At 41.4% G+C, this 22950-nt stretch overlaps 1 protein-coding gene across 19 annotated transcripts in view; it reads right to left on the minus strand.

The window, feature by feature from the left end:
• ENTPD1 (ectonucleoside triphosphate diphosphohydrolase 1) overlaps positions 1-22950 on the minus strand; it is a 126040-nt gene that overhangs the window by 51770 nt on the left and 51320 nt on the right. For 2 of the 19 annotated variants that reach the window (XM_070223745.1, XM_001500628.7), the window contains exon 1: positions 3953-4170. The exons of 10 other annotated variants lie outside the window; for them this stretch is intronic. In XM_070223745.1, coding sequence (XP_070079846.1) covers positions 3953-4007 — 55 coding nt within the window. In that variant the 5' untranslated portion in view covers positions 4008-4170. Of the gene's footprint in view, positions 1-1813; positions 2505-3468; positions 4171-22950 lie in introns of those variants that run through there. 7 more of the 19 variants (XM_070223812.1, XM_023641958.2, XM_070223828.1 and 4 more) reach the window with 7 other exon arrangements.

Genomic DNA, 22950 nt, shown 5'->3' on the forward strand with positions numbered 1-22950 from the left:
GTCCTCCCATGAATCTTGTGCTTTGACCTAGTTAGAGTAAGGATTTTAATAACTTGAAGCCAAAACATCCTGATACGACTAGTGTGGCAGAAATGTCCTGTTTGATGCTAGGGCTCCGCAACCTGGAAAAGAGCCCCCTAGGTACTACCTATCTCGGTTCCCAAAGTTGTGATATTGACAAGCACAGTTCATAGAAACATTTGCTTTAAATGAACAATTACAAATCTAAAACCCACTGGCAGCACATGGCAGCAGTGTTTCTACTACAATGGAATTCTGAATGCGTCACTCCCTCGAGCTGTTCAAAAGGTCTACCTATTTAGTTCTTTTGTTTTCATAAATATGACAATTCTGCTACCTCATTTTTCTTCCATATCTATTTGGACACTAATCTTAGTATCCAATGAAAAAGACCAACGAGGCCCCTGCTCTTTGGAGTTCACAATCTAGTTGCGAAGAACCATAAAAGAAGTACATAAATAAGTGACTTCAGGTCATAAGTGCTCAGAAGAAATTAAAACCCAGGAATGTTATACAGTGACTTGTAGCAGATTTGGGGTGGGAGGATTCAACTGAGGGTCAGGAAAGCCTCTCTGAGAAGGTGACATTTGAGCTAAGACCTGGATGATGAGAAAACACCAGCTACAAGAAGTAGTAAGAACTTCCCAGGAAGAGGGAACAGCAACTGCAAGAGCCCTGAGGTGGGAAACAGCTTGAAGTGACTCTGTTTCTTTTCCTAATGAATAAATAAGGAATATTTACTAACGCATTATTATCCCTGAATAGTGGGAAGTGTACTTTTCCACATATGCCCAGCTTTTGCAATGATATCCATATTATTAGAACATATTCAAGCCTTTCATCATACTTGTCTTATTAAAAATATAAGAAAGATCAGAGAGAAAGTTTAGGAATTTTTCATATACAATTTTCAAAAGCTTTATTACGAAAAAAATAATGGCTAAGTTTGCTTCTCATGTAACCAATTAGATTACCCAGAGAGAAGTAATTAAAATACCACATTTTCTATGGACTATGGCAGGTAGTCTTCTAAAGCTTTTATCACATGCAGGAAGCCAGACTCTTCTTAGGAAGTGGGTCTAGATGTGGGGGTCCAGATGGACTTATCCGGGCTGTGCTCATAAAAAGGAAATCACTTTGGTAACTGCCTCCTCTTCTTGGGCCCCCATCTTTCAGATGCTGTGACTGCTACAGTCAAGTTCTGTTATGGAAAATTCACAATGACTGTCTTCCCCTGGAAAAGCCCTTCACTTGCCTTTTGGATAACAGAAATGTGGTTTCTATCATTCAATGGGAAACTGCATTTCAAAAAACAATTTCAAGAAACATTTTTAAAAAACATATCTAATGGCAAAGTGTTGATTTGTCTTCCTTTGAATTGCCATACTATACTGGAGAATTCAAGACTGCCACTTCTCTCCCATTTTCTTCCTTTCATGTGACAAGTAAGAAGGTTTTTCTGTTTAAGGTGAAAGAGCCAGGTAGAAACCTCAGCTCTTCACTTGACAGAGACAAAACTGAAAGAAACTCAAACTTTGAGAGAACACTTATTTCAAGCCAGTTGTTATATCAGAGACAAAAGAAACAAACAAAAAAAAAACGTAAAAAGACCTGATTCTTTCAGAAACATCTATCATGACATGCACAATTAGCATCCTATTAAGATAAAGATAAATTTAAATATTAAAATAAATATTAAAATAAAGAAATAAAATTAATTTTGTTCTTATTCAAAATTCTGCTGAACAGAGAAATCCCAGCATTCTACTTCATGATATCAAAGATATAATACCTTAAAATTTTACTCCATTAATAAAAAGATTTAGTGTTGACGGATATGATGGGTTTCAGGCAAACACAACAGAAGCTTTGCTCTGCAGATGAGTGTGACTCACCAGAGTCAGACCACTTCCAATTTCTGATGGGTCACATCCAGACTAAGCTTGGCTTGTCACATAGAAAGAAAACAGCCAACATAGACAAGCACTGACAAGCAAACGTCAATGGACTGCTGTGGTCCTTCCTGTGTTTGCACACCCAGTGATGGAATAATCACTGAAGCTCAGGGGACTGGTTCTAATCTGCCCTCACCATTCCCCCAACCCACACAAAGTCTGCACCATCTCTACCATCTTCTTTCCTCTCCATCAGGAAGTTCTTCTTGGTGACACGTATTTAGATTGTTCTCACATTCAGGGCAAGATCTGTGCTCAGTTGCTTTTATCCTTTCTCTTTTATGAAGATATCCACCTATTCCAGTCACCCCCACCTCTTCTGTAACAGCCCTTTCTGGTGTCTCCCACCCTTTCTAAGTCCCTTCCCTATCAGAATCCATCTGTCATGGGGCTGCAGAAATCATCCATAAGCGACATTCCCAGGGCTCTTTCTGATCAAGAATCTAAGGTAGCTTCCTACTGCTTGCCAGATGAAAGCCACACTGGTCTACCTGGCCTGTCAGCCCTTCAGAAATTTAAGCCCTTCCCATCTCACCATTCCAATAAGCAGATGTTTGTGTCCAAGATCACAATGCCTGACATTATTACCACTAGAATGTAAGTTCCCTGAGTACAGGGACTTTTTTTCTACCCTGGTCATTGCTGTATACCCAGTTCATTCATGAATAAATGAATTTTGGATTCTGACTTTTCCTGGAAAATATCTGAGATATCCTTCACTTGGAATTCCATTCCCCTCTTTCTCCACCAAGACTTTTTCCTTGTCTCCTTCAAAATCAAGTGCAATAGGAGGCTATGTCCCCCTCCATATGCTTCAAAGCTCAATTGTTCTGGTAGTTCTCTCTTCATGTGCTACCTCTAGATATTTAATGGACTGACCCATTTCAGTTTGGGAGTTCTACAGTTGTTGGGGAGGAGCTGTGCTTCATTCATTCTTTCAATTAGTCATTCAAAAATTATTTATTGATGGGGCCAGCCCGGTGGCACAGCAGTTAAGTTCTCATGTTCCACTTTGGCAGTCTGGCGTTCACCGGTTTGGATACCAGTGCGGACATGGCACTGTTTGGCAAGCCATGCTGGGGTAGGTGTCCCCCGTATAAAGTAGAGGAAGATGGGCATGGATGTTAGCTCAGGGCTAGTCTTCCTCAGTGAAAAGAGAAGGATTGGCAGCAGATGTTAGCTCAGGGCTAATCTTCCACACACACACAAAAAAAAATTCATTGAATACATTATACTATGCACTAGACCTGCCCTAGGTTCTGAGCTATAGCAGTGAACAAAATAGACAAACATCCCCATCCTCATGGTGCTTATATTCTAATTTGGAGGAAAAGACAATAAACAAGATAAGTAAAATTTATGTTACATAATTATAAGTGCTAAGGAGGGGGAAAAAGCAGGAAAGGTGAAGAGGAAGAATAGGGTGATTAGGAAAGGCCTCTCTGAGATGGTGGTCCTAAGAGTCAAAGGAGTAAGGAGAAAGCATACATACCTCTTGGGCAAGAGCATTTAAGGCAACCAGAACTGCGTGTGCAAAGGCCCTGAGGTGAGACAGTGCCTAACCAGGTGGCTAGTGTGGCTGGAAGAGTGATGAGGGGGAGAATAGTAAGAAATGGTCATGGGGTAACTGGGGTGCTTGCTTGCAGGTTCCAGTGAGGGCTTTGCCTTACTCTAAGTGATCTGACTTACTTCTAGTCATTTGTATAATCTAGACTCAACACCATAGGGGTAAACAAGGAACTATTGGGGGCCTTTGAAGTTCTTGAAGAGGGAGGGCTTGGCCTTGTAGGTAGCACACCCCTGCCTCTTGTGATGAGGTGCTGAGGCTGCCACAATGAGGTCAGGTCATAGGACAACCACACAGCCAAGTGTGGACAGAGCCTGGCTCTGTTGGAGCAGAGCTTGTGCCAAGAGCAGGGCTGAGAAGCCGCATCCAGGAGGAGTAAACATCATCACATAGGAGGTCTTCTCTATACCTTCTGGTCTTGGTGGCTCAAGACTAGACAATCTTTGCTGAGAGACCATCATCATTGGGGTTGCCGAGCCAACAGTCACCAGGATCCATCAGCAGAAAGCCACACAGATTTCTGTGGGGAGGCTCCAGCTAGAGCAGAATCCAAAGCACACCTTTGCTCAGTCTCTCTAAGGCTCCATTTCCCCATGTGCAAAATGGGAGTCATAACAGTACCTACTTAATAGCGTTGCCAGGTAATATTCAATGAGCTAACAATACACAAGAACCTACACTTAAAGAGCCCTCACTGTGTTCCAGATTCTGCTCTTAGCACTCTAAATAGAGCAAATAATGTACCCTCACTGCAAGCCTGTGAGGCAGATGTACTGTTATCACCTGTACCAGTTTCCTAGGGCTGCCACAGCAAATTACCACAAACTTGGTGACTTCAAACAACAGAAATTTATTCTCTCACAGTTCTGGAGGCCAGCAGTCCAGAATCAAGGTGTTAATAGGCACAAAGGCTCTGGAGGAGATTCCTTCCTTGTGTCTTCCAGCTTCTAGTGGCTCCTGAAGTTCCTTGGCTTGTGGCTGCATCACTCCAGTCTGCCTCTTTCTGCGTGTTCCTGTGTCTGTATGTCAAATTTCCCTCTTCTTTCTCTTATCAGAACACCAGTCATTGGATTTGGGGCCCACCCTAAATCCAAAATGATCTTATCTCAAGATCTTTAATTACATCTGCAAAGGCCCTATTTCTTTCTTTCTTTCTTTCTTTCTTTTTTTTGAAGAAGATTAGCCCTGAGCTAACTACTGCCAATCCTCCTCTTTTTGCTGAGGAACCCTGGCTCTGAGCTAACATCCGTGCTCATCTTCCTCTACTTTATATGTGGGACGCCTACCACAGCATGGCTTGCCAAGTGGTGCCATGTCCACACCCAGGATCTGAACCGGCGAGCCCTAGGCCACCAAAGTGGAACGTGCGTACTTAACCAATGTGCCACCAGGCCGGCCCAAGGCCCTATTTCTAAATAAGGTCATAATTACAGGTACTATTATCATCACTATTATTGTCACTTTACAGATGAGGAAACTAAGTCACAGAGAAGTTAAGTAAGTTGCACAAAGTTACTCTGATGTAAATGTTGGGACCAGGAATTAAACACAGGTATTCTGGGTCCAGAGGCCAGGCTTTTAACCATCACCCTACCCTACGCTACATGACTTGAGGCTAGTACACTGCCTGGTGCATGGTACTAGTGCTATATGTGGGAGCCAATCTCCTCATCCAGAAGTGAAAAGTGACTGACTTTGAGGATTTGGCTGGAAGGGTTGTCTAGGCTGTTGTCACTGATGGCACCAGACAATGCTGTACCTTTTAAAGTATGGAGCCTTTGGTCTCTGATAGTTAGAAGCTTGCAGCTAAGTGGCAGAGGCTGAGATTGTGATTCTCAGGGAGGTTAAGGGACTTGCTCAAAGCCATACATCTTATAAATGGCAGAGCACGGATCTGACCCAAGTCTCACAACTCCACTCCACTGCCTCAGCCACTGCCCTGCATTAGGGACGTATGAAAACTACTCAGCTCGGTCCTTCTCAGTTGACTCAATGCAAAAGAACTTGCCCAAAGTTCTGTTCACATGGAAAGATCTTATTCTATTTCATAAATACACAAATGCTAAAAATGAATTTCAAGGCCTCAATGATGACCAGTTAGCTAAAAGGCAAAGGAGAGGGAAGGAAAACAAGATGAACACAGGCTTGGGGGAGACAGCAAGAAGACAGAGGCAGAGAATAAGGGGGCTTACAGGAGAGGTGGGGATGGGACTGGAAAGAGAGGTAGAGAGATGGTAATTGAGTAAATAACCTCTGTCCTGTTCCACTGACATCTTGAGCCACCAACTTTAGAGAAAGTTATTTGCTTTCATTTATGATCTTTTATTTCTACTCTTTGAAATGTTAATTAGCTGGTTATTCTGAGTTCACAGCTCTTTAGTTAGAAAAGGAGTGCATTCATTTTAACAAAGTAGCCTGGCTGATCCTGAGTGGACCACTTAGAGGCTCAGCTTTGCATGGGAAGAGCCCATCCAGTGACACCCAGGCAGCGGAAACAGGCGTGGGAGTGCAGAACAACCTCTTCGTCCAAATCAGACTCTGCCAACCCCACGTTCCCCACCACACAGCTCTTGCTGTGGGTTGTGCTCTTCTCAGATCAGCAACAAGTAAGTGACTTCACACTTGATGTGCCTGACTCTAAAAATGTTAATGACTCAAAAATCAAATGCCAACAGGAGCTCCGTGTTTTGGAAATAAGGAAGCAAAGGCGTCCCCTTCCCTCACTCTCCCCCTCACTCCCCCCCACCACACCATCTACCTCCTCACCCACACCCCTTCTGGCCTCTCCTCAATTCTCTTGCCGATAAATTACACAGAGCACAATAGGCCTTTGTGGTTATCATGGAATCCTATATTCAAGTATAGGGTTGGCAAGGAGGAGGGTTGTTTCCGGCAAGTGATATCAATGAGACTGCAGACAGGAATTCTCCTGTCCCAGCCAACAAGTGTAACAATCTCGTATATTGATAGGCCCTGAAATAAGTACATTGGTTCCACTAAACAAATCCTCTTCCTCATCTGAAAACAAAGAATTGTGCCCTGGGAACTCTACCCTTTCTCAAAGCAGCTGCATTTGTTAACAAGCCTTGGTTATTCGTAGCCAGTGAGAAAGACTGAGAAATGTTCCAGCCATATATCACTAGTGTGGGGGTCAGGGTGAGGTGAGGTGAACTGATTCACCCAGGCTGCCTAGCCTTACATTCCCCCATCTTCTACACCTCACATTCACAAGTTCTCTCATTTCTATCTCCTCATTTTTGTACCTAAGAGGTATAAAAGTCAGAAGCAACATAAAAATATTTCTGCAGCAAAATATGCCATATACAAAGGAAAAAATGACAAACTGGGGAAAATGTTTGCAACAACTATGAAATAATTGGTTTCCTTAATATAGAGTCATTAGAAATCATTAAGAAAATGATTAACCCGTGTAATAGAAAAATGGGCAAAAAAACATGAATAGGCAATTCAAAGAAAAAAGAAATATATTCTCAACATATTAAATGTATTCTGATTACCTTTAAAGAAATGTAAATGAAAAAGTAACGAGATATCTTTTATCACTTTTCAGAATAGCAAAGTTTTTTTTTTAGATTGTTAAGCTTTCTTTTTTATTTTTTTATTAATGTTATGATAGATTACAACCTTGTGAGATTAGAATAGCAAAGTTTTTTAAAAGTTTGATAAATATATATAATATTATTACATAATTATTAGAATGGCCAAAATTAAAAAAACAATACCGACAATATCAAATGTTGGCAAGCATGTGGAACAACTGGAACTCTCGTACATTGCTGCTAGGGATGTAAAATGGCACAGACACTCTGGAAATGGTTTGGTGGCTTCTTACGAAGTTAAACATACACTTACCATATCACCAGGCAATCCGACTCTTAGGCCTTTACCCAAGAAGAGTGAAGACATGTCCACACAACAACCTATACCTAAATATTTCTAACAGCTTTATTCATCGCCCAAAACTTGAAACAACCCAAAAGCACATCAACTAGTGAATGTACCCAAATTGTGATACAACCATACAATGGAAATTTACTCAGCAATGAAAAGAGAATAATCTACTGATAAATGTAACAACATAGATGAATCTCAGAAGCATTATGCTAAGTGAAAGAAGCCAGACTCAAAAGCCTATGTACTGTATTTCATTTATATAATATTCTGGAAAAGGCAAAACTAAGGACAGAAATCAGATCAGTGGGCAGAGGTTCAGGGACAGGAAATTGACCACAAAGGGCCACAAGGGAACTTTTTGAGATGACGGAAATACTCTCTTGATTGTGGTGGTAGTTAATGACTAAATACATTTGTTAAAATTCACGGAATCACACACTTAAAAAGGGTGAATTCTACTGAAAATTCAAAAAGAAATTGTATATATTGACAAGGATGTGGGGAGACAGGCACTTCTTACATGTTGGTGGGAGTAAAAACTCATATAACCTCTTTGGTGGGGGGCAATTTTGCAATATCTATCAAAGAGCAAAAGTACATATATGCTTTGACTCAAGAATTCTACTTCTAGGAATTTAACCTGCTGATAATATTTATGAATGTATGAAAAGATGCATGTAGAGGGACGTTCAATGCAGCATTATTTGTAATAGCAACACTAAAAATGAGTAAAGGTCTTATTAATTGAGGTCTGGATACATAAATTCTAGTACAGTTATACATAATACTATGCAGGCATGACAAAGGTTGAAATCTATGAGAGTTGATGCAAACTATCTTCAAAACATTTTATATGTGAAAAGCAACATGTGGAACAATGTGTATAGTATGTTCCCACTGGGTCAAGGCATAGACATCTCTGGAGAGATACAGATTCACTAGGAAGACTCTAAGGACTCAGCATACAGTCATACTCATGGTTAAGATTTATTACAGTGAAAGGATATGAAGCAAAATCAGCAAAGAGAAAAGAAGTATGGGGGAAACAGGCAAAAGCTTCCAAGGGTCTTTTCCCAGTGGAGACCACATGACACAATTAATTCCCCCAGCAATGAGATGTGACAATACGTGTGAAATGTTGTCTACCAGGGAAGCTCATCAGAGACCCAGCACCCAGGGCTCTCACGTGGGGCCAGTCACATAGGCACCTGCCATCCAGCATACACCAATATTCCAGACTCCCAGAAGGAAAGCAGGTGCCCAGCACAAGCGACACTACTTGCACAAATAGTCTAGGCACAGCAAGCCATCCCCATCAATTCTCAGAATGGTGAGAACCCTCTCCAAATCTAAGCTCCAGACAGCAGCCAAGGGCCAACCCTGCAAGCAGGTCTCCCCAAGTTCAGCAGTCCTTCCTCCTGCACTGAGCAATTCCTAAAATATTTTACCATATGACCTTCCTTACTCCCCCAACCCCTTCTTTCACCATTCTTTGTTCTCTTTCTTCCTCTCCTCCTTCCCTCTTGCAGGGAGAAAGACAGTTCCTCTACCCGCTCTGGGTCCTTCTGGCCAGACATCAACTTAAATTCACATGAGACAGAATAACAGGAGAAAATTAAACAAAGCTTTATAACATGTATACATGGGAGAGGCTCAGGCAAACTGAGCAACTCACCAAACAGTGGAAAGTTCTTATCTTAAATAACACGTTCAGCTAAAGACAAAGGAGGATGTTGCAGTTGTGGGGAGTCAGTTATGGGAGATTACCAAACAAGTACAATAAAAAAGAGTCAGGTTATTATGCAGACTTGACTCCTTGCCTTCTGCATTGATTAAGAGTTTCTAGGGGCCAGCCTGGTGGCACAGTGGTTAAGTGCACACATTCCGCTTCAGCGGCCTGGGGTTTGCTGGTTTGGATCCCAGGTGCAGACATGGCACTGCTTGGCAAGCCATGCTGTAGCAGGCATCCCACATATAAAATAGAGGAAGATGGGCACAGATGTTAGCTCAGAGCCAGTCTTCCTCAGCAAAAAGAGGAGGATTGGCAGCAGATGTTAGCTCAGGGCTAATGTTCCTCAAGAGAAAAAAAAAGATAAAGGGCCAGCCCTGTGGCCGAGTGGTTAAGTTCGCACGCTCTGGTTCAGTGGCCCAGGGTTTTGCCGGTTCAAATCCTGGGCATGGACAGGACACTGATCATCAAGCCATGCTGAGGCGGCATCCCACATGCCACAACTAGAAGGACCCACAACTAAAAATACACAACTATGTACTGGGGGGATTTGGGAGAAAAAGGAAAAATAAAAATCTTTAAAAAAAAAAAAAGTTTCTAGAGATAAGGTCATCGCTTCTTCTTCCTGGTACAGAGAGGGAGACACTTTTACAGATGGAGATTTCCTTTACAAATGTAAGTGTCACTTAACAAAGGGTAAGTAAATTCTACTTTTCAGAGTTTCTTTTCCTGTCTACAGTTTTTAAAAGTAACCAGCCCAAAATAATCCTCATGCCAAAGAGACATATCTTGGGGTGGCCAATTCCAGTCCCCCACACTCTCTTCCTGTTTTTTTTTAAAGATTTTATTTTTTCCTTTTTCTCCCCAAAGCCCCCTCGTACATAGTTTCATATTTTCAGTTGTGAGTCCTTCTAGTTTTGGCATGTGGGACGTCGCCTCAGCATGGCTTGATGAGAGGTGCCATGTCCACACCCAGGATACGAATCTGTGAAACCCTGGGCCGCCACAGCAGAGTGTGCAAACTTAACCACTTGGCCATGGGGCCAGCCCCCTCTTCCTTTCTTAATTCTTTGAACAATTTTAAATTCTTAATAGAAATTCCTGAGACCCCAAAGGCTTTGAGTTGAAGAGAAAAATTTACAGAGGGTTTCCAGTTTGGAGGAAAGTGCCTGGAAGATGGGTATTGGGTAAATGGGAAGCTGTGCGTTGGTGGTTTGATGTTGACTTTGCTGATTCTCTGCCCACTCTACCACCCTGCCAGCCACTCACCAACCTGATTAATCCAAGCAGCTGTCGCCAGGTCTCCACGCATTCATTTTTCTGAGATCAATGTCATCTCTTTCATATTTTTTAGGGCAGAATCATTAGGTCTCACTTGGCCAGGCTTTGGGTGGATTCAAAGCTTCATTTTGAGGGAAATTTGGCACCTCCTCTCAGGCACCTCTGCTGTTATGTATCAATCCAAGAGGGAACAGCTCTCTGGATAAGATATGGTCAAGTTTCTAAATGTCCATGGTAACTTTGTCATATTTCATCTAGTATCTAAGCAGCTAGCTCTCTCTTCAACCATCAACACAGAGTATCTGCACTTTAGATACTTATATGAGAACTCAGTCTTAAATTGATTAAGGAATAGATACAACTGAAATTTGGGAGGGACAATCTAAGAGTCCTCTAGATTTTTTTAAAGCATATTTTCTGTACTCATTTAGTGAAGTGGAAGGCAGGAGAGGTTACAGAAGGGTCCCTGGATCTTGGAGAAAGGAGTGTCCTCCTAGAGCAAAACTGTAAGTCCAATACATAACAGACAGCAGTTCCTACCAAAATCACCTACACTTAAAAAAAAATGTCTTGTGACTTGAGTATTTCCTCAAATCCAGAATTTGACTAAGAAAGTGGTGCCCTACTCAATTTTGTACCCTGAATGAAGAAAGAATGTGTGAATATGGTGAGGTGTGGTCATCTGCATGGAGTGAAAAGGCAACTAAAAGAATTGGTCAGTGCAGTGTATCTCTAGCATGGTCTCGAGAGAGAAGGTACCTTGGCCATGGAGTTAAGTATGCCATTTCCATGAAAGATCTTTCTCCATAGTGATGAAGGATGACCCCTCTAAGATAATCAAACTAACTTCCGCCACTGTGATTTCATGTTCATCAAGCTATCTTTCCACGAGTTTTCTACAGGGTAAAAAATGAGCTGGTCATTATTAAACAATAAATGGATATTATGCCTTATACACCCATCTTCTGCATGTTTGGTTTCACGGGGTTCTAATTTTTTCATTCCACAAGGTGAAATACATTGCCTTTCCCTATAAGACATAGGCTCCTGTAGAATATAGATGCAACACAGAGACTACAGGAGCCACATATACAGCACATTCTGTGTACTTCTTGCTCACACTCAGGTGGTCTGCTTTTCTTATTTGCTCAGACTCACAGAAGTAGGGGGGGTGCAGCCAGATAAGGATTCAGACTTGGGGAGCCAAAGCAGACAAGAGTGATTCCATATGCTTTCTCTTCTTTGGAATTATAATAATGTTCTGAGTGGAGGGGAAAGTGTCTCCACCTTAGCAAAAGCTCAGGATACCACAAAAAAGCAAGCATACATTATGGTCTTGGAAATGATGGCTAAAATAGCTGAAATTCTTTACAGAAATTCCTGCAAACCCAAAGACTCCAGGGAACACATGAGTTGAAGAGGAAAATTTTACTCCACTTTCTGGGAAAGCCTTTGTAGCCTAGAACTGACCTCTGGGAAGGACACACTGGTAGACCCATCTTTAGGGATGGGATAGTTAAGTTAGACAACAAAGACATTATTGGGTCCCCCCTCTACCTATTCTCTCAGGACTGGGTGGGGAAAGGCTACTTCCTCTCTTCTTAGAGCTTCATATGGTGCTGGTATGTTCGTTTCACTTTGCTCGCCTTCAGGGCTCTCCCTCCAGCATCCCCAGTGAGCTGATCCATGCCACACCAGTTCTTAGGATTTGACTTCCTCTAACTGTTTTTTTTCTCCTTGTACTCTGTGCGTTCCTAAACTCTACCTCCTCACCACCCACTCACTCCTTGATCCACCACACCTGGCTCTGTCCCGCCATTCCACTAAAGCCACGCACACAAATAGCCGGTGGATGCTTTTCAGTATTGAGGTTTCCTGAAGAATTTGACGCTGTTGACTTCTTACTACATAAACTCTCTCCTTTCCTGGTTCCCATGACAGCAGGCTCTTCTAGTAGTCCTCCTACTTCTCTCACTCCTACTTTGCTGGCTTCTCTTTCTCAGCATACCTTTGAAATAGGGATGGTCCACAGTGCTCCATCTTGGAAGCTTGGCTCGTCTCACTTCATATACATACACCCGACTAAATGGTGATGACTCTAATTTCTACGGGGATGACTCCCTGATCTGTATCTCCAGTCCAGGACTTTCTCTTGAGCTCCAAATCTATAATTCTAGTCATCTACTGGACATACCTGCTTTGATTTTCTACAGCCAAAATCACCATGCCTAAAACTGAACTTTCTTTCCCATGCCAATTTTTCTGCACAGTCTGCTCAGAGAAGGTCACCAGCATGACCCCAGTCCCACTAGACTCCTCCTTCTCCCTCCAATCAAACTCCAAGTTTATTGATTCAACCCACTAAATCCTTTCATTTATCTCTTTATTTCTTGTCTGGACTCCTACAACAGCTTCCGCAGAGGCCTCCCCACATCTAAGTTCTTCCCCTTCCAATCCATCCTCTACTTTGGAGCTAGCGCACTCATCCTAAAAATGCAAACCTGATTATACAACCCCACTAGTGTGAACTTCTTCACTGATTCCCATCTCAGAATAAAAGTTAAACTCTTTAACAACAATTTTAAGTCCATGTCCCCCACAATCCAGTATAATTCAAGGTGTTAGTCTCTAACTTGGCCCTTCTTTTTCATATCTTCATGCCTTGTACAATGTTCCTGCTTCTTTCTTCTTCCTGAAATACTTTTCCTTCCTCCTTTCTGTTTATATGTAACTCCACCTTATGAGGAAGTTGAGGCTGAGGGTAATCTGTTTGTGTCACCACTTCCAGGAAGTCTTCCTAAAAGCCTCTTACCTCTCCTCTAATGACGGATTAAATGCCCTCCCAGCATCTGTCTCATAGCATCCCTCCCACAATGCTATAATGGCCTTTAACCTGTGTTAGTCTCCTCTATGGGAGTGAGTACCTTGAGAAAAGAGTGAACCTTTCAGATCTCCAGAAAACAGCAAAGGGTCTGGCCTATGTCAGTATTCCATATGTCACTTGAATAAATGAATGGATAAGATCGATTTGAATTTTTAGTAAACAATGTTTTCTATCAATAAAAGGGGAAAATTTATTGGATTATTCCAAGTGTGTTTTAACTTCTTGATTCCATGGTTCTGACTATTTTTAGTGAGCTGCCAGGCAATCTCAACTTCAGTTTGCATGTACTGTAGGAAACAAGAAGACAGATGTTTGGGCAGTAAATCACAAATCTGGATCACAGAGCTTTGTCATAAACTCCACAGAATATTTTCTCACTGAATTACCAAGAGTAATAGACTCAAATGATATGTTTATAATAGAAGGAACTATACATAAAGCTGGTCCTTTCTAAGTAAGTATGGTTAACTCTACATTGTCTCTGAGAATGAGTCACTCTCACTAAAGAGAGGCAGTATCATTAGGTAATAATGCGTCTCCTTATTTATGACGATGTAATGATCCAGAAGGATGGAATCTCAACCCTGTCTCTTACCAGCTATGTGACTTGGGCAAGTTACTTAACCTTTCTAAATTTTTATTCTCTAGACTGAAATTTTAAAAACACCCATCACTTACTTTGGGAAGTCGATGTGAAGACATAGTGAGCTAATGAGTAGAGTGGTTAGGGTGAACCCAACTGGCCTCAACCGTCAGTTATTACTGTCTCTATGTGGGAAACACTCTAACTCAAATTTAGTCCAGACATATGTCTTTTTTTTTTCTTTTTTTTGCTTAGGAAGATTTGCCCTGAGCTAACATCTGTTGCCAATCTTCCCTATTTTGTATGTGGGTCCTTGCTACAGCATGGCCGCCAACGAGTGGTGTAAGTCCACATCTGAAAACTGAACCCAGGCTGCCGAAGTGGAGCACACTGAACTTAACCACTAGGCAACTAGGCTGGCCCCCAGACATATGTATTCTTGCCCTTTCAGCGGCCTCCTTGACTTTTCAGCTTGGATGACTCACAGGCACTTCAAACCTGTTTGCCCAAACAGAATTCATGCTTTTCCCCTTCTCCTCAAATCTGTTCCTCCTCCGGCTTTCCATAGCTCAACATCCATAGCTTACTGAACATCTCTACTACTCAACCAGTTGTGATACCAAGAACAAGGCAACATCCTCCATTCCTTCCTCACCCTCGCCCCTCATATCCAAGCAACCCACTCATTCAGCAAATGTTACTGAGAACTTGTGTGCAGTCCTGGATTCTGCTTCCCAAAGATTCTGATGCCCACTCATCCCTCTCCATCACACTGCTACGTTCTTAGTCCAACCAACACCACCTCCCACAGCAGATTCCTAACTGGTCCTCCTCTTGTCAATTTGCATTCCACACTGCAGCCAGAGTGATCTTTTTAAAGTGTCTATATGATCACATCACTCACTAGTTACTTAAAACACTTCATAGCTTCCCATTACTTTAGAATAAAGACCCAAATTCTTCACATAACCCAGAGGTCTTGTATGTTCTGCCCCGTCCCAGATTCCCAGCCTCTCTTATCACCACGCTTCCCCCACTTTTGGCCTCCTTTCAGCCCTCACTTCTCCATTCTTCCCCTGGCACTGGGCCCTAAGACAGCTTTTTTTACTCTCCTCCCCTTCCCTTTGCTTAGCTATTTTCCACTCAGCCTGCAGATCCCAGCTGAAAGTCACTTCCTTAAGGACGCCTCAGAGACCCCTTTCATGAACCCCATAGTAGCTGGCTCTCCTCACAGCATTCTAAACTTTTTCTTCATATCACTTAAAGCTATTGTAATTCATTATCTACATGCTTAAGTCTTCCACCATACCAGGGATTCTCAATTCTGGCTGCACATTAGATTCACTGGAGAACTTTGTGAAAATCCCAACTCCCGAGTCCCCCTCTAGACTAACTAAATCAGCATTGCTGGAGGCGGGGCCTGGGCATCGCTATTTTTTAATGGTTCCCTGGTGCATCTAACGTGTAGTCAAGGTTGGCAACCACTGTTTCATAGGGAAAGGATCATGTCTGGTTATCCATAACTTTATCCCTACTGTCAAACACACAGCAGTGTCTGCACATAGTAGGCATTCAATAAATAGTAATTGTAGTTATGATTATTGTTGCTGTTGTTCTTATGGTCGATAAGATTATAACTAAGATCATAACTTTTTTCACATTTTTGACATCTGTCATTCTTTACCATGTAAATCCAAGAAAATAAAACTGTAACAGCCAAATCATCTTTTTAAAATTCAGCAAGTTTCTGTTTTCCTGTCAACACACAGTTTCAATCAAGGACTGACCATAGCTTACTAGACACAATGTTTTCACAAAAGCCACATCTCCAAGGTGAAAGCAAATACAGCATATTAAAAAATTCAATTCATATCATACAATTCCTTGTTATGTAGGTATGTATTAGTAATTACAGTCATTTGAATAATGACTTTCTAATTTTGTAATGACGTGAGTTAATTGGCTTGGCCACTGCTTAGTCATTCTGATTGTATTTGATTTTACTCTTCTCTGTTAGTAGGCTTTCTTTCCTGTCACACGACCTGTTTTACTAAGCAACTGTCAATCCCACCCCCACAATGGCTCAGTGGTTAGGACTGAAGTTTCTTCGCCTTGCCATTTTCCTGTTCATCCTGCATCAGAGGGCAGGCTCTGGACAACTTCTTCTTTATAGAACCTTCTAAGGACATAGTCTCTGTAATCCACTTCTCAAACATAAACCTGTATCAGAATCACATGGAAGCCTTGTCAAAACACAAATTGCTGGACCCCATTCTCAGATTTTCTGATTCAGTAAGTCTGGGTGAGACCAGATAATTTGCATTTCTAACAATGCTGCTGGTGGTCCAGGGACCACACTTTGAAAACTACTGCTTTAATTCAGAATGCACTATAGCTGCCCCCTAGTTAATGGCTGATATTAAGAAAAAATCGAGAACAATTATGAGGGCTTTCAGGGGTACAGCTAAGACTACTCAATTTATTCAATTTAAAGCATAACCATGGGCCTTTCCCCATGATTTCAGAAGGATTTTCTCTGTGCTATTTTTGTAAACCCAATATATCCCACCCATACTTCTCTTTTTGTAAAAAAGAGATTGTGAAGGTACAAGAGGGCAGCATACCTCCAGTCTGTTCCTAATAGGCAATCCCTCAGCCACCTCTGGCCTACTTTTTAAAGGTAGCCCTTGTTCACCATCCCTGAAGCCAGCCAGTTTTGTGAAGTCCCCTGCAGTACTGTTTAACACAACGGTGGGAGGGGGATTGAAATAGCAGTGAGGGAATTGCTAAGAAGCTCTTCAAAGAAATAAGCTTTAAAATCACTTTAGGAGGTCTCAGCAGGGGTTGGGAGGGAGAGGTGGTCACCCCAAAGGAAGCTATTGAGCCCAACACTAGCACCCTGGCAAGATGCTCCAGGACACCGTCACTGGAATAAACAGCTAGAGTGAACATGAATTTTAACCCTTGCAGTTGCTCACTTTGCCAGTGCAATGCATTCGGATGTATACACAGCACATCTTCACTCTGCAAGGGGAGTGACTAGGGTAACAAAAGATTTCCTGTGCTGCCCTCATTTAGGAGCCAGTGGGGGCACTCTTAGAGTGACCAATTGTCCCAATTTGCCCACAACTGTTCTAGTTTTAGCATCTGCTTTCAGTCCTCCTTCTTGTTCAGTCGCCCTCCTCCCCTCATGCCATTCCCGCTCAGCCTAGCTCCTACCTTCTTTGCAACTACACAGTTCCCCTCTCCTCTAAGTTGCACTCTTTCCTGGTAAACTCTGGCACTTTTAGTCTCACTTAAACAATTCTCTTTTCTTCCCTGAGCTCAGTTTTGTGTCTGACTTCGCTGTCATCTTCAGGCTTTCCACCATTCCAACTTTTTAAATATCCTATGAACATGATACATCTTTTTCAGATCAAAAAAAAAATCTCAAAGTTGAAAGGATCCTTAGAGTTGATTCACTCCAAGGTTCCCAGCCCTGACTGCACAGGAGAATCACCTGGAACTTTCTCCAGTCCTATCCAGATTAATTACATCACAATCTCTGGGGCATGGCTCAGGGATTGGTCATTTTGGAAGCCAAGCCATTCAGGTGATTCTCACATACAGCCAAGGTTTCAAACTTCTTCTAAGCGGCAAATCTACTTCTATAGAAATCTTGAAAGATGGGTATTTAACCTCTGCAGTCAACCTCCACTAATGGGGACAGAAGTGCATGTCCGTGTAGCCCAGGCCATTGCCAGACATCTCCAACTGTTAGGAAGCTCCTATCTCAACCCAGTTTTGTTTCATTTTAATTTGCACCATTGATCCCTGCTCTAAGCTATGAAGCAATGCCGAATATGTTTACTTTTTCATTAAAATTTCTTTTTTTCAAATCCTCAAAGATAGCTAGCACATAAATCCCATCTTCAAGTTTCCTATTATTCTTGAGGCTAAATAAACCCAGTTCCATTAACCATTTTTTACATATCATGATTGCCAGATCTTATGTCAAATTACCCTCCATTAGATGTCCTCCAGTTTGTTAATGTCCCTCTCAAACACACTGCTCTGAATTAAGATATAGTGATATGGATCTTGATCTGGAAACTTTAATTGATGCCGCCTAACATGACTGGTTATTTTAGACACTGTTTTTGAGAACTGTGGTCCAGTAAAACCTACAGATCTTTTTCACACGAACTACGTCCAAGGCAGGATTCTCACCCTGCATGTATCATTTAAATGTCAACCTCATGGCTCCAGCCCATCTTTCCAGCTTGACAATACTTGATCCTTACATAATACATTGCGCTCTCACTAAAAGCTATATATTGTTGGCAAATTTACTAAGCGTGCTTTCTATATTTTCATCCAAACCATTGATAAAACATGCCATATAAGACTGGGATGAGGACAAAACTGTGGTATATTTCCCGTCACCTTTCTTCAAGGTGGATTTCAAACCAATTGTCAACATGATTTAGCCATGATTCATGCTAATACCAAACCTCTTAGTTCATTCTTTTTTTTTTTTTAAAGATTGGCACCTGAGCTAACTGTTGCCAATCTTTTTTTTTTCCTGCTTTATCTCCCCCAACCCCCCCGCACATAGTTGTATATCTCAGTTGTGGGTCCCTCCAGTTGTGGCATGTGGAACGCCGCCTCAACATGACCCGACGAGCAGCGCCATGTCTGCGCCCAGGATCCAAACCCTGGGCTGCCACAGCAGAGTACGCAAACTTAACCACTCGGCCACAGGGCCAGCCCCTAGTTCATTCTTATCTAGTCTATATTTCTCCAACTCATCTTCAAGCACATCATGAAAGACTTTGTTATACATCTTTCTCATACTGAAGTACTTACAAGTAAAATGATATAATATCTAGGATTTGCTTTAAAATATTCCAATACTAACAACAAAAAGACTTGGTGGAGGGGAAAGTAATAGAGGAAACAAAAATCTTAGAATAGTGACAATTGTTGAAGATGGATAATGGATATATAGAGGTTTATTATACTGTTCTCTTCGTTTTTCTTTGAACTTTTCTATAACTAAACAATTTTGTGAACCTCATACTGAAATAATATACACTATTTCTATGAATTTGAGAGACTGCCAAAGTTTATTAACTCTAGCACCCTCCTACACATCTTCCAAATTGAGGTAATTTGATATAACTTGATTTAGTAAATCCATGCCAGTTTCAAGTGATTGGGGCTTTCTTTTCTAGGCGCTAACAAATCTTCAATATTTACTTTAAGATTTTGCCAAGAATCAACCTCATGTGGAGTTTCCTGAATCCATCCTCTCCCATATTTTATGATTTAGATTACTAACTCTGAGAATATAAAGACATCATCTCTTAAAGTTCTTTAAACTCATTTAGAAAAGCCAGGGGCTCTCTTAATAACCTCATCTATATCAATGACTTCTTGATGATATATGTTTTACTTTGAATTGATGAAACTGCATTTTTCTAAGATTAAAGCAAAATAGAAGTTTAGAGGTTCCAATCCTTTGCATAATCCATTATCATTGTGCATTGTTCTTCTTGTTCATGTTCTTGCACTGAAGCATAACAAAAATAACTTTTTTTGTTATTCTTAACATTTTTTCCTGCATGCCTCATCTCCAAGTGATACTTAGCTCAAGTGCTGCCACTTTTAAAAGAATTCTCCTAGCTTCTAAACAATCTTCTTAATTACTTGCCATCTTTTTTCTCTATTGTACCAATCCTTGGGGGGAAACTTTTTTTTAAAAAAGTCATAGTCATCATAGAAATTTTTAGAAAGTAGAGAAATATATAAAAGAAAATTAAAATCATCCATAATTTCTGAGCTCCTTATCAAAGTCCCTTTGGTCAGACAAGTGTTTTAAATGCCTTTTACTTTTCTTACCCGTTGAGATTACTTATGATTACATAATCAGATTTATCATTTCTTTGGCTATTTGATTTTTAGACTCATCCTTTTTGAGCCATATTCTTTAGCAAATCTGACCATGCGATCTCACCTATCATCTTTGTGACTTTTTTTTAATCTGCCTTCTCAAAAATTGTGATGATGTGTCTGACCGCCTTATCTTTGCCTCCTTCAGGATTATTAATGCCTAAATGAACTGGTCATTTCTCCTACCTTCTTAGCCATATGTTTCTTTTGAATCAGAATTAAATCAAGGGAGAAGGGCACTAATATCTTCCTCTAAATGCAAAAAGTAACTGCAAGGAAAATCAAGAATTTTTCACACATTCTATTTTTGGAAAATTAAATTTCCAATAAATATCTAGATAAGGTTATAGTGTTTCAGAATTTCATAACTGAAAAGATTTTCGGTGGAGGGTAACAGGGGAAAGTGTTGCCAACATCTATTGCGACCTTCTTCATATGCCAGGTACCATACTAAGCACTTCACGTATTTTTTTTTCATTTAATACTCAACAAGTTCCTATAAGTTAAGTACTATTTTAGTTCCTGTTTTACAGGTAATAAAAATGCAAGTGAGGGGGCCAGCCTGGTGGCGGAGTGGTTAACTTTGCACATTCCGCTTCAGGGGCCCAGGGTTTGCTGGTTTGGATCCCGGGTGCGGACATGGCACTGCTTGGCACACCATGCTGTGGCAGGCATCCCACACATAAAGTAGAGGAAGATGAGCACAGATGTCAACTCAGAGCCAGTCTTCCTCAGCAAAAAGAGGAGGATTGGCGGCAGATGTTGGTTCAGGGCTAATCTTCCTCAAAAAATGAAAATGCAAATGAATGCAAATAAATAGGTAAAGCAACTTCCCCAAGACCAAGGTGGTAGAATAACTTTGAAATACAAATAATTTGCATATCCACCATGCAAAGCCCTCCTCTAGCTAAAATACTCCAGCGACAGTCTATTTTGCTTCTGTCCTTGCTTTGTAATTTGTAATAGAAACACTTCATCCAAAGCCTCCACTTGACTGGTTGGTTTATCTTAAACTCATACAACAATGTCCTTTTCACGCTCCCTCCTTTGTATCCTCACCCAAAGCCCTGCATGGAGCTACCAATTTCATGCTTCTGTATTTTCATACAGACAAACAATATCTTTAACATTCCTTCCCTCTCCTAAAACATCTATGTCTTTGAATAAGAAATAGACTTCATGGCTCTTGAGCAAGTAGGAGGCCCATCCTTCTAAACCCTTCATGACATATAGAGCTTCACGTTTACGCAGAGCAGAAGAAACATGTCTATTTCAAGGGGTTAAACTTTGATTTGAAAAAAAATGAAGATGGTCAAAATAAAGCTTGGAATACTAGACTGATCAGATTTCCCTAAAAGTTGTATCAATGAATCATAGATTTATTCTCCTTTTTTCTCTCTCAGCTCTTTTCCTGGAAATTAATACAGCTTATTATGCTTCACAGTAGAAGATGCAAAGCGCATAGCCCAGCACTTCTCTATGCCTCATTCTAATGTTGGTAACTCATTATCTAAATCAAAAAACGAAAGGAAAACAAAACCTAGAGGTTACTCAATCTGAGATCTTGAGTAAGTCACATTCTCGGCCTGTTGCCTCAACTGTGAAATGAGGATTAACAGTAATATCTCCTTGACAAGGTTGTTAAGAGGATTAATTTAAATCTAATAATGTCTAAGAAACTGCTATATGAACCGTAAACTCGATGATTATGCTAATGATGATTAGAGCTCACGAGGCCATAATTTCATTTGTAATCAATACATAAAATCAAATATGCCAACGTGCAATACCAAGTAACCAGAGGCTTTTTATATTTGAAATGGTGTTGAAAAATTTTTAAATTTCTCAAGTTTCCAGGGTTCTTCTTTTTCTCATGATAGAAGTCTAGGGTGAATGAGAAGATTCCTGGCACTTCAGCATTTGCTGATACTTTTCCTCACTGCCTTTGGTGGTTTAGGAGCCAGATTTTTCTGCTGACAGCGAGCATAGGGAGCCAGAATCTAGGACTGAGCTTAGCTTCGTGGGAACCAGTCTTGAGTTGCCCTCTTCCTTGGGGAGCAACATTAGCCTCAGGTTCTAGAATCAGGGTTCACTTTCTCAGGCAAAGAAGGCAGATGCAATAGGGAGGCTGGGGAAACCCACACTTTCTTCCACCCTTGCTGATCCTGCCCCCGCCTCCAGGCTTGTCTCTCAGGTGCTTTCAGGGCAATGTGGAAGTCCTTGAGCTCAAAGTACCCTCCATCCTCCATTGTTTCTCACTCTGCTAATTTCCAATTTAGAAGAGTTAAAGAAGAAATACCCCTGGTGGCCTTAAAAGTGGAAGGGACTTACGTAGTCCTTTGCACACTAGAGTGAATTGTTGAGATGGACTGAGTTCCCCAAACCTGGCTGTGGCAAAGCTGAACAGAAAGAACAGGAGTTTACAGGCAGGATAGGAAGGAGAGCAGCAAACCGTTACCCCTTGGGAGTTGGGAGCAAAAGGCTTTAGGCAGCATCCAGGCACTGCGCAGCAGGGCAGGAAGACATATGGGGTCAGGAGGTACAAAAGAGGCTCAGAAATGAGGCCCTCAGCACATCTACTTCACGAGCACCCAGTTTTACCAAGTACCCACCCTTGCCTCTTTCCTGCCTCCTCACATGAAAAGAGCAGCATCGCAGGACTGTTGGCCAAGAAAAAACTCCTGTCATCCTCACAATCATCCTACTCATTATTTGTTATGTGCTTGCTGGGTAGGAGGCACTGTGCTAAGCACTTTACATGAATTATTCATGAAATCCTCAAAACACTAGATGTCGTTAGCCCATTTTGCACTTGAGGAAATTGGGGGTCAGAAAGTTTAGTAATGGTAACACAGATATTAAGTGCAAAGCTGGAATTTGAACACAAGCCTGACTCTGGGAATTCTATGCTTTTAATTATTAGGAAGAACCGACACTCATTTAACTCTTCTCTCTTCCATTCCCCACCCCCCCATCCCCTGCCGCCCACCAGCCGTCTACCCACTTCCTTTAGCTAAGTGTGGCCAGTCTACATGGTAATCTTCTGAGAAAAGTTGCCACAGGTGGTTTCTGCCTCATAGG

This window comes from Equus caballus, chromosome 1 (assembly GCF_041296265.1).
Source record: "Equus caballus isolate H_3958 breed thoroughbred chromosome 1, TB-T2T, whole genome shotgun sequence".
Classification (NCBI taxonomy): domain Eukaryota; kingdom Metazoa; phylum Chordata; class Mammalia; order Perissodactyla; family Equidae; genus Equus; species Equus caballus.